General features: G+C 34.9%; 3 protein-coding genes across 3 annotated transcripts; 1 reads left to right on the plus strand and 2 right to left on the minus strand.

Annotated features, from left to right (window-relative positions):
* Nucleotides 1-160: 160 nt before the first annotated feature.
* Nucleotides 161-3,252, plus strand: LOC126686750 (probable mitochondrial import inner membrane translocase subunit TIM21). The gene is made up of 8 exons (XM_050380976.2): nucleotides 161-406; nucleotides 631-696; nucleotides 784-802; nucleotides 1,221-1,375; nucleotides 1,682-1,860; nucleotides 1,949-1,997; nucleotides 2,525-2,644; nucleotides 2,743-3,252. The coding sequence occupies exons 1-8, from the start codon at nucleotides 341-343 to the stop codon at nucleotides 2,917-2,919; spliced, it is 831 nt and encodes a 276-aa protein (XP_050236933.1). The 5' UTR covers nucleotides 161-340; the 3' UTR covers nucleotides 2,920-3,252.
* A 130-nt stretch (nucleotides 3,253-3,382) lies between these two features.
* On the minus strand, nucleotides 3,383-3,962 carry LOC126686751 (uncharacterized). The gene is made up of 2 exons (XM_050380977.2): nucleotides 3,704-3,962; nucleotides 3,383-3,611 (listed from the first exon to the last, which is right to left on the minus strand). Exons 1-2 carry the CDS (start codon nucleotides 3,929-3,931, stop codon nucleotides 3,537-3,539), a joined length of 303 nt encoding a protein of 100 aa, XP_050236934.1. The 5' UTR covers nucleotides 3,932-3,962; the 3' UTR covers nucleotides 3,383-3,536.
* Nucleotides 3,963-5,213: 1,251 nt separating this feature from the next.
* On the minus strand, nucleotides 5,214-10,970 carry LOC126687961 (UPF0481 protein At3g47200). The gene is made up of 2 exons (XM_050382513.1): nucleotides 10,417-10,970; nucleotides 5,214-5,770 (listed from the first exon to the last, which is right to left on the minus strand). The coding sequence occupies exons 1-2, from the start codon at nucleotides 10,965-10,967 to the stop codon at nucleotides 5,284-5,286; spliced, it is 1,038 nt and encodes a 345-aa protein (XP_050238470.1). The 5' UTR covers nucleotides 10,968-10,970; the 3' UTR covers nucleotides 5,214-5,283.
* Nucleotides 10,971-11,203: the final 233 nt, after the last annotated feature.

Consider the following 11,203-nt stretch of genomic DNA (forward strand, 5'->3'; position numbering starts at 1 on the left):
TTACGTTTATATCCTCGTTTTGTAAACGTGATAGTTATGGGCTGGGTCTGGACCAACTTCGACAGAAACGGGTCAGGTTATGGGCTTCCGGGTTTCTTGTACGTGTGGTTTTCTGTTGCACGTGTCTGAAATAAAACCCCAAAGTTCTCAATTTGGGGTTTTTCAGAGTGGTTCCACCGTCGTTTTTTCTCAATCGGTTGCGTTTCTCAAAAAAATTTAAATTATTTTTGTGGGATTATTCTCTATTTTGATTAGTTGAATTAGGGTTCATCTGTCTTATTTATTTGTTGGATATTTTTTTCTTCTTTCTTTTTAAAGACTAATTTAATTTACGTTGATAATGGAGCAATTAAGGAGATCAGCAGCAATGTCGTTAAAGAGCAGATGCAGTGGTTTATTAGAAATGGTATAATTTTATTAAGAAAAAGTTAGTTAATTTTTTTTTAATTCTTGTATGTGCATAGAGTTGAAGCTGATTACTGTGGTATTTTATGGATACATATTTTTGAATTTGGTAGTGAAAATAGGTTAGCTAGGAAGATATTATATACCTGTCAATTTGTTTGGAGCACAGCAATTATAGTGTCGATGTTAAATTCTGATTTATTTTCCTTTTCGGGATTGTTACAGCTTCCGAGGAATTTTAAGTCAAGGCATGTGGCACAATGTACTTCTGAAGCCAAGCATGACTCTAAGGTGATTCATTTGGTTCTTTTGCTATCTCGTTTTGACTTGATGTGCAACTGCACACTGATGTTTTTTTTCTATCATTTTGCTTTGCAGGACTTACTTTGTGCCAATGGTATGTGATTCCATCTAATATGGGCATTATCTATGTTTAATTTGAATGCTTATCCTGATCGTCATGAGCTCTGCATTATATCAGCCTTGTAGTTTGCACATTTGCCAATTGAATCTCTTACTATGTTGATAGCTTAAGGCAACAAGGCTTTCCAGGAATTAAACAATTTTCTTCCTTTTTGATAATTAAAAGTTGAACTAGGAGGTTTGCATAAGATCTTGAAGAACCTTATCAAAGATAGATTCTGATTCTATGGCCTAATGAAATTTCCTTTTGGAGTTGTTGCTGCCTTTGGGATCGGGAAAATTTCATTTTGGCTTTTAGTTCAAGTGTATTCATATAACTGGTTTTTGAGGCAGTTAGTAAATTTTGTTATTTTGCATTACAAAAGTTATTTCTTGACATTAATGCTTGGCAGGAAATACACTTCTTCGAGCGCTACACTGTGATAGACAATGCATAGTTGGTCATCAGTCACAATTCCAACTCATGAAACCCCATGGCTCAAACAATGCCAATTCTTGTTTTATAAGATCGTTTGCTTCAAAAGCTTCAAAGAAAACGACATCTGAGGTTTGGATGGAAACTGAATTTCAGGCACTCTTACATTTACATTGCTCTTTTTGCAATAAAATGCTGTTTTAAGGTTATATGCATCTATAATCCACATCTTATGTGATGACCTGCTTTTAATGTTACTAAGGCTCACATGTTATCACTTATCAGGACATACTCAGTTTAATGAACCATTGTGATATATAAGTGTTTGACTGCTTTCTTTTTCTCATATTACTAATATTCGATTTCTTCTGGATTTTACTTTTGCTTATAAGACTTCCATTTTATAAATTTTTATTTTTACTTTACTTCAATGAACAGACTAAAAAAGAGGTATCTACTGTTGAGGATCCCTTTGATGCACCTACATACAACATTCCAGAAAAGCCAGTTTCATTTACTGAGGGAGCTTCCTACAGTATTGTAATTCTTGCAGGACTTGGAGTTGCAGCTGCTGCAGGCTATGCTGTTTTCAAGGAGCTCATATTTGAACCAAAAGAGTATGAATCAATTATTCTTGTTAAATCATATTCATTTTACTTTGCCATTTTTCATTGTTTACAACAGAATTTCAAACATGACCTACAGGTACAAAATCTTTAACAAGGCTTTGAAAAGGATTCAAGATGATGCCCAGGTTTGTGAAAAAAAATATTCCCCGTCTCCGTTAACGTTATGTCAAGTTAATTTATTCATGTGGATTACTTCACTTCAGAACAAGGAATCTATGTTGGTATATGGAGCTGGCTGTTGAAACACCCACAAAATGTAACAAAAATTAAAAGCATTTCGCGTTGGCTTTGTATGAACACTACAACACAAAAAAAAACTGAGGTTTGTTATCCAATCGCGGAGATGCAACCGCAGACTAGCTGTTTCATGTAGCTATTTTTTAGCTATCATTTGCAAATAAGGAGCGGTACATGCTTGCTGCATATAGGTGCAGTCAAATTAGGCAAAAGTATTACATTGACGACGATGAGCTATTTTTTTTTTTTTAAGTTTTCCCGAATTCATTCACAGAATAATTATGAACCGTTTAATGTTATAACAAAATATGTTTGTTAGGCCTTTGCTTATATTTATTTTTTCCTATTACTCTATTCATCTATAACTATTGTCGACCATTATTGAAATTGTTTTACAATTATGGCTTTCTTTCAGGTAAGAGTGAGGATTGGATCTCCAATTACAGGTTATGGCCAAGAAAGTAGGAATCGTGCTGCTCGCCAACGTATACCCAATAAGATCTACACTGATGAAGATGGTGTAGAGCATGTTTTGGTAACTTCAAAAACAACGGACCTATAGATTATTGATGTTTAATAAAAATGTCTCATTTCTTGAACTTGAGTTAATGTCTTTGACTCGATTGAACACAGGTCAATTTCTATATCCGGGGACCCCATGGAGCGGCCAAGGTTTCTGCCGAGATGTTTAAAGACAAAATAGACAAGGAATGGAAGTACGTATACTTGATCGTCCAGTTTATGCAACCTAACCAATCGCAATTGATCCTCGAGTCTTACATTCCGGACGCTGCTCCAGTGCCTGCATGACACATGTAACACACTATTCTTCCAAGCTTAGAAAAGTTTCCTGGTGCAAATTTGCTGCAGATGACATAAATGGCCAACTCTTATTAACAGAATAAGAGTCCTGCAAAATTTCACAACTTTTTTTTGTATAAAAGAGCTCTCTGTTCAGTGCCAGTTTTGATTCATTTTGAGATGGAATATGTATTTTTGAATCTGGATTTTGCAACGAAAATTAGTCATCCTTATGATTTGGTTATGTTTACCAAGTTGTGGAGTTCATACCCAAAATTTACTATACAATATTCAGACACATAATGGAAGATTAAAGACTTGAGTGACAATTTGCTCCTTCAACTTGCAAGTGTTGGTCAATTAGCATAACTTTTAACTTTATGGTCATCTTAGTCCCTGATTCACTGTGTATTGCTTAATTTTGATAATAATTATTATGCTAAAACAGGATAAATTGATTAAAAAAATTAAATTTACGACTAAATTGATCATTGCTCAGAAATTCTGATGATCAACATGGTTTCATTATCAACAAAACTGTGAACAAGGATCAGTTTGATAGGAGTAAAAACAAACCACTAACTGCATTGGATAACAGAAAAACCAAAAAATAAATAAATTATTTTTTACTCCTCTGGTGTTCTTGTAGGAACTCCAAGTCCAGTCCTTATACTTGTTCCTAATTGCACTAGATCCTCCACCTGTAATTAAATAAAATAAGTAATGAGCAGCAAACCAATTTAAACATTTTATTTTACTCTATTTAATTAGACAGGGATGGAATTGATATTACCTTGTGGATGCCGGAGGCTCGAATTGCAGCGAAGGAGGCTGAGGCGGCGGAGCCGACAAAGAGAGAGGCAACCGCAAAGGCTTTTAACGGCATAAATCGAGAGTCACCTGCATATCCCCTTTTAATCGATGAAATGCCCCACACTAACTGGCCAGTACTTGCCAACGCCCAGCACCACCACCACTGTCTCCGATCGCCTTCTCCGCCACTTTCCTTCTGCGTCTCCATTTTTTCTGAAGCTGAGACCCGATTGCTAGTTCACGCCGTTTAAAATGGGCCTAAAGCACTATATTGGCCTTCTGTCTTTAAATCTGGGCCTGAGCTTCTGTTATTTTGGTTAAACGTACAAAAATATCCTTTAACTTTTAATTTTTTTAGTCATTTGTGCATTTAATATTTTTAAATGGTGCAAAAAAAGCATTTTTTTTATGGCTTATCCACTTAAAAACCCCTTACCTTTTACCCCCAATTTTTTTGTACCCTCACATTGCAAAACCACCAAATATACCCAAATTACGACCTTTCACTTTCAATTGCACACTCAAACATTAAATTAATCTCATTCACTTTGAAAAAATAGGTTTTCTTTTGTTTTAAATAAAATATTAAGTCCTATTTTAAAATATATGCTAAAATTTAAAGTATTGATTTGAAAATTTTTCAAGTGAAAAAAAATCAATTTAATGCTTGAGGGTGCAATTGAAAGTGAAAGGTCGTAATTTGAGTATATTTGGTGGTTTTACAACGTGAGGGTGCAAACGAATTGGGGGTAAAAGGTGGGGGATTTTAAGGGGATAAACCTTCTTTTAATCAGCACTTAAATTCTTTTAGTTTATATTTTCAGATATTTAGCGCCTTGAATTTTTAGTTATTGCTGTGATTTTTTACAATGTGGAGTTTATTTGCACAATTTAAAAATATCGAGAATTTATATGACAAAAAAATAATAATTAAAAAGTTTTATGTACTTTTTTTGAATAATTTGAAGGTTATATTTTGTTCATAAAATTGAATAGTTATTCGATAAGAAATGAAATAATAATTTTTTAATTTTTAAGAGGACTACTTATTCCACAAAATTATGGAATACCTATTTTATGGAATAACTATTTTATAAATCAAAGCGAAAAATAGTCATTCTTTACGCCTGATATTATTTAGTAGTAGAAAGAGTTTGGTCAAACCAATTTACAAACTGCATCTAATAGAATCATTTTCACAAAATGACTACTGCAAATTTCAAAGGTCTCTCAGGTATGCTTCTCGAATCCGACATTTTGGCATTTTATTTTCAGAAATGCTTTTAAAATTCTGAAACTCCATATTCCTAACATGTTCATCAGAAAAATATTGTTCTACTGTTTCTCATTTTGGCGTTTTCATTTCAGCGTTTCTGTTTCCGTGCTACGTAGTGAGCATTATTAGTAGTTTTTCGATATTATAAGCAATGGGAAAGAAACAAGGGATTAAAAGGAAAATAACAAGTTACACAAGATTTGCAAACAGAAGATTAGCAAACAGCAATCGGAGTTGGTATACTGAAAAAATAATGAGTTGATAGTAGAAAAGGTTGATCCTAGCTAGAGTTGCAGGACAAAGCATATGGCCTGTATAGCAGTGAGAATAAGGAGAACAACGGCAGCAATGGTTCCGGTTCCTCTCCAAAGATCCCCGAAATATACACTTCTTAAAATCGCCATGGTATGATTGCCACAGTTTTCGTAGTAGGCGTTCAAATCTTCGGAGAGAGTAGAGTAACAAGACCGGACTTCTGCAATTTGATTGCACAGTTTGTTAACCAAATTTGCGACAGCAGCCCCATCGCCTAGTCCGTTAACAAGTATCTTCTTCTCAACAAGCAGCTCCACATCTTCAGCAGTGTCGATAAGAAGATCCCACAGGCGAATGCAATTGCAAATGTAAGTGTCGAACGGATAATGACATTGTTCAAGAGCCATTAGATTTCGAACAACGAATTCAGTAGTATCATCAACTTCAAAGCGAGGAATCTGTAGCTCTGCTCTCGGAACACAGGGCACTCCCCGTTCGAAACTAATTTCAAGAAAGCTGTTTGATTAGATTATCTAGTTGTTATTTGTTAGTTTGTTACAGATTCTATTAGCTGTATAAATTCAAATATATGTTAGCTGTAAATCTTAGATAGTTAGAATCTTTATCTTTCAAGTTTAAATTTAAATCAATACGCTTATCTTTTAGTTTTCAGTTGCCTATATATACTGTACACAACATTCATAATGAATACAAGCTTTCCATTTTACTTGGTATCAAAGCAAATTGCTATTCTGAATTTCTTTTTCAATGGAAGCTATTCCAACCAATCCCAAAACAGATCTTTATGCCATTCATCACTCAGATAGCCCTTCAACTGTTCTTGTCACACCTTTATTGACAGGAGATAACTATGGGTCATGGAGTCGTGCCGTAACAATGGCACTTCGTGCAAAAAGCAAACTTGGGTTTGTTGATGGGTCTCTTCCAGTTCCTAACGAGCAAGACGATATTGCTAATTGGGAACGATGCAATGACTTAGTTGGAAGCTGGATTCTCAATTCTGTTTCACCTGAGATCCGTCCAAGTATACTGTATGCTGAAACTGCAGCACAAATCTGGACAGATCTTAAGGATCGTTTTTCTCAGTCAAATGCTCCTAAGATATATCAATTGAAACAATCAATTGTTGATTTAAAACAAGAAGGGATGTCAGTTTCATTATATTTCACTCAACTCAAATCCTTATGGGATGAACTTAGCTCTATTATCTCCATCACTCCATGTATTTGTGGTAATGCCAAGAGCATAATTGATCAACAAAATCACGATCGTGCTATGGAGTTTCTTCAGGGACTTCATGATCGTTTTTCAGCTGTTTGTAGTCAAATTTTATTGATGGATCCATTCCCTCCCATTCAGCGTATATACAATTTAGTACGCCAAGAAGAAAAACAACAAGAGATCAACATTCGAGCAATTCCAAATGTTGATTCAGCTGCGCTGCAGATATCCAGACCATCATATCGATATTCGGGAAAGCGGCAACGCCCATTTTGTGAGCATTGCAACAAGCATGGTCATACTCTTGCTACATGCTATCGCATTCATGGCTTTCCAAATAAGGAGGTGAAGAAATTTGAATTGCCACAATCTGCTCCTGTCAACTTAGCCAGTCAAATAACTCCTGAACAATATGATAAGCTCCTTGCACTCCTAGCCAAAGAAGAACCAGGAGTATCATCGGCTCATTTAGCAGGTACAGCCTTCACTTCTCTATCAACTTCTTGGATTATTGATTCAGGTGCTTCAAATCATACATGTTCTTCTCTTTCAATTTTTTCTTCATATTTTACCATTCATAAAAATATATCAGTTCAATTGCCAGATGGTTCTCAAGCACCTGTGACACACATAGGCATTATTAATTGTTCACCATCACTCACTCTAACAAATGTTTTTCATATTCCATCATTTAAATTCAATTTATTATCAGTGTCACAATTAACAAAATCAAATAATTGTGATGTAATTTTTCGCTCTTCTGAATGTATATTTCAGGACCAAACAACGAAGAAGACGATTGGTCGGGGTAGTCCAAGAGATGGCCTTTATTATCTCGGTGGAAATTTAGATCTTAATTCTGCATTTTCTTTTCAAAGTTGTAATAAATTTGATCTATGGCATTGTCGCCTTGGTCATCCGTCTAAGTCTTGTTTTGATTATTTAGTTAGACAATTTTCAAGTGTTATTGCTAATAAAGATTTTGTTTGTGATGTATGTCCACGTGCTAAACAAACACGTCTTTCTTTTTCTCAGAGTAATTCATCTTCTTCTCTTTGCTTTGAATTAATTCATATTGATATTTGGGGTCCTTTTTCAATACCTTCTAAAAATGGATCACGTTTTTTTTTAACAATTGTTGATGATTATTCAAGATGTACTTGGATTTATTTAATGAAACATAAATCTGAAACTTTCAACATGTTAGTTTATTTTTTTAATCAAATTAATCGCCAATTTAGCAAAAATATCTCTCGCATTAGCTCGGGCAATGGAGATATTTTTCTTCCTCAACTCCAAACCATCCGATCGGATAATGGTTCTGAATTTCTTTCAAAACAAATGCAAACATGGTTTCATGATAATGGAATTATTCACCAACGTAGTTGCGTTGCGACTCCGCAACAAAATGGTATTGTGGAACGTAAACATCGACATTTACTTGAAGTCGCTAGAGCTTTACGATTTCAGGCAAACTTGCCTCTTTCATTTTGGGGTGAATGTATTCTTACCGCTGCCTTTCTTATTAATAAACTCCCAACTCCAATTCTAAAATATAAATCTCCTCATCAAGTTTTGCTTGGAACTGTTCCATCTTACTCATCTCTTAGAGTTTTTGGATGTTTATGTTTTGCCAAAAATATGAACATTCAACATAAATTTGATGAACGAGCCAAACCTGGTATTTTTGTTGGATATCCTTTTGGTCAAAAAGGATATCGTATATATGATATAAAATCTCATCAAATTTTTGTTTCTCGTGATGTCATATTCCACGAATCAATTTTTCCATATCATGATCTTCTATCTTCAACTCTTAAAAATCAAATATCCATTACTCCAATTGAGGATAATGAAACGTTTAACTACTCTACACCATCCAACATTCCTACTGAAATTCATTCTAATATTTCTCATGGATCTGTTCCTCTTGATAGCTCAACTCATTCTCCAGCTATTATTGAAAATTCAAATTTTGAAAATTCGGATTCAAGTACAATCCCTCCTGTGATTAGTAATCATCCGTCCCGCATTCGTAAGCCACCTAGTCATCTCAATGACTATATTTGTAATAATATTTCTTCTGTAACTAATTTTCCATTGGCTAAATATTTTTCTTTATCTAATCTTAGTCATTCACATCAGGTTTTTTTATCGAATATCATTGACAATTTAGAACCTAAAACTTATTCTCAAGCGATGAAATCTATCAAATGGCGTGAAGTCATGGCTAATGAAATTAAGGCTCTTGAATCCAATCATACTTGGACTTTATGTTCACTTCCGAAAGGAAAAACACCCATTGATTGTAAATGGGTCTATAAAATCAAATATCAATCTAATGGCTCTGTAGAAAGGTATAAAGCTCGATTAGTCGCTAAAGGTTATACTCAAGTTGAAGGAATTGACTATCATGATACCTTCGCTCCTGTAGCCAAATTAGTTACTGTTAGTCTTCTTCTTTCTATTGCTGCCATTAAAAAATTGGTCATTGCACCAACTCGACGTTAATAATGCTTTTCTCCAAGGAGATCTCAATGAAGAGATTTACATGAAACTTCCTCCCGGATTTTCACGTAAGGGGGAGAATCATGTATGTAAATTAAATAAATCTATTTATGGTCTTAAACAAGCTTCTCGCCAATGGTTTTCTAAATTCTCAACCACCCTAATTCGTCGTGGTTTCAAACAATCAATTTCTGATTATAGTCTTTTTACTTATATTCATAATGAGACTTCTATATTTATTCTTGTTTATGTTGATGATATTATCATTACCGGAAACAATGATAATGCTATCTCTGACATTAAACAATTTCTTGCTCAATCTTTCTTGATAAAAGATCTTGGAAAACTTAGTTATTTTTTAGGAATCGAAGTCTCTCGATCGAAACAAGGAATTTTCCTATGTCAAAGGAAATATACTCTTGACATATTATCTGATTCAGGTATGACCGGTTCTCGATCGTCAGAGTTTCCTATGGAACAAAATCTTCGTTTGCAACCAAAAGATGGCACACTTCTTCCTGATCCAGGAATCTATCGTCGACTAGTAGGTCGTCTTTTATATCTCACTGTTACTCGGCCTGATATTCAATATGCCGTAAATAACCTCAGTCAATTTATGCAATCTCCATATTCCTCACATCTTGATGCAGCCAATCGAGTCCTTCGTTATCTTAAAGGAAGCATTGGTAAAGGTTTATTTCTCTCTGCATCTAGCTCACTTTCATTAACTGGTTACGCTGATTCTGATTGGGCAAGTTGTCCTACTACGCGTCGCTCTACTACTGGTTATTTCACTATGTTAGGATCAAGTCCAGTCTCTTGGAAAACCAAGAAACAAGTGACTGTTTCTCGTTCTTCAGCAGAAGCTGAATATTGTTCCCTTGCTGCGCTTACTTCCGAATTGCAATGGTTAAAATACTTACTATCTGATCTTGGTATTGCTCATTCACAACCCATTCTAGTTCATTGTGATAATCAAGCTGCAATTCATATTGCTAAAAATCCTGTCTTCCATGAACGCACCAAACATATTGAAATCGATTGTCATTTTGTTCGAGAGAAAATTCAAGCCGGTCTTCTTACTCCTTCCTATCTACGATCCAACGACAATCTAGCTGATTTGTTTACCAAACCACTTGGTGGGGACGCCTATCGCCGACAACTACGCAAGTTGGGTGTTCTTGATATTTCAGTTCCTACTCCAACTTGAGGGGGAGTGTTAGATTAGATTATCTAGTTGTTATTTGTTAGTTTGTTACAGATTCTATTAGCTGTATAAATTCAAATATATGTTATCTGTAAATCTTAGATAGTTAGAATCTTTATCTTTCAAGTTTAAATTTAAATCAATAGGCTTATCTTTTAGTTTTCAGTTGCCTATATATACTGTACACAACATTCATAATGAATACAAGCTTTCCATTTTACAACATTCTGCTCTCGGAACACAGGGCACTCCCCGTTCGAAACTAATTTCAAGAAAGCATTTGTTTTCCGCGGGCTTCAGCTTTAGTCCTGCCTGGTGCAGTTTGGTTATGCTATAAACACTTCCAATGGTTCCATTTCCCATCAGAGGGGGATTGAATATCCAAAATTGTCTCACCAGATCGGTGAAATGTAGTATTTTCTCAGGATTTGAGATTTTTGCATTAATCTTCGGTTTGAAATTGGAGAAATAATTGCAGGTAAGCTCGAGAAAAGAAGGGCTATCGTAAGCGAAATTTGGTCTTGCAAAGTTATAAAGATGTTCAAGAATTGAGAAAGGTAGCTGATTTTCAAGCAAAAGTAAATCTTGTTGAACATCAGTACTCAGCCATGGTTTACCTAAAATAAAATCTTTAAGATTCTCAGAACCTTTATGATGTCTCATGAAAAGCTCAATTATGAACACACTATCCAACAGAATCATATTAGCAAAAGTTGTACTGCAGAATTCAAAACTATCTGCATAACAGCCACGCATCTCGTCAACGGAACGCTGTAGATACAGAGGTTATCGGGTAAATTAGTCTCCAAGTTTTCAGGAATGTTGATCGTTAGCTCTAGTGGTGGATGTGGAGTTTGCCCTAAAGTGCTTGCCATTGCCATTTCATTATTCATTTATTAACTCTAGTTTGTCACCTTCCCTGATGAAATGGCCTAAAGCAAGAAATCTGATAGTGCATGAGTCAAAGATGAAGATCAAATTTTTTTAGCTTA

The sequence above is a fragment of the Mercurialis annua genome, linkage group LG6, assembly GCF_937616625.2.
Source record: "Mercurialis annua linkage group LG6, ddMerAnnu1.2, whole genome shotgun sequence".
NCBI lineage: Eukaryota > Viridiplantae > Streptophyta > Magnoliopsida > Malpighiales > Euphorbiaceae > Mercurialis > Mercurialis annua.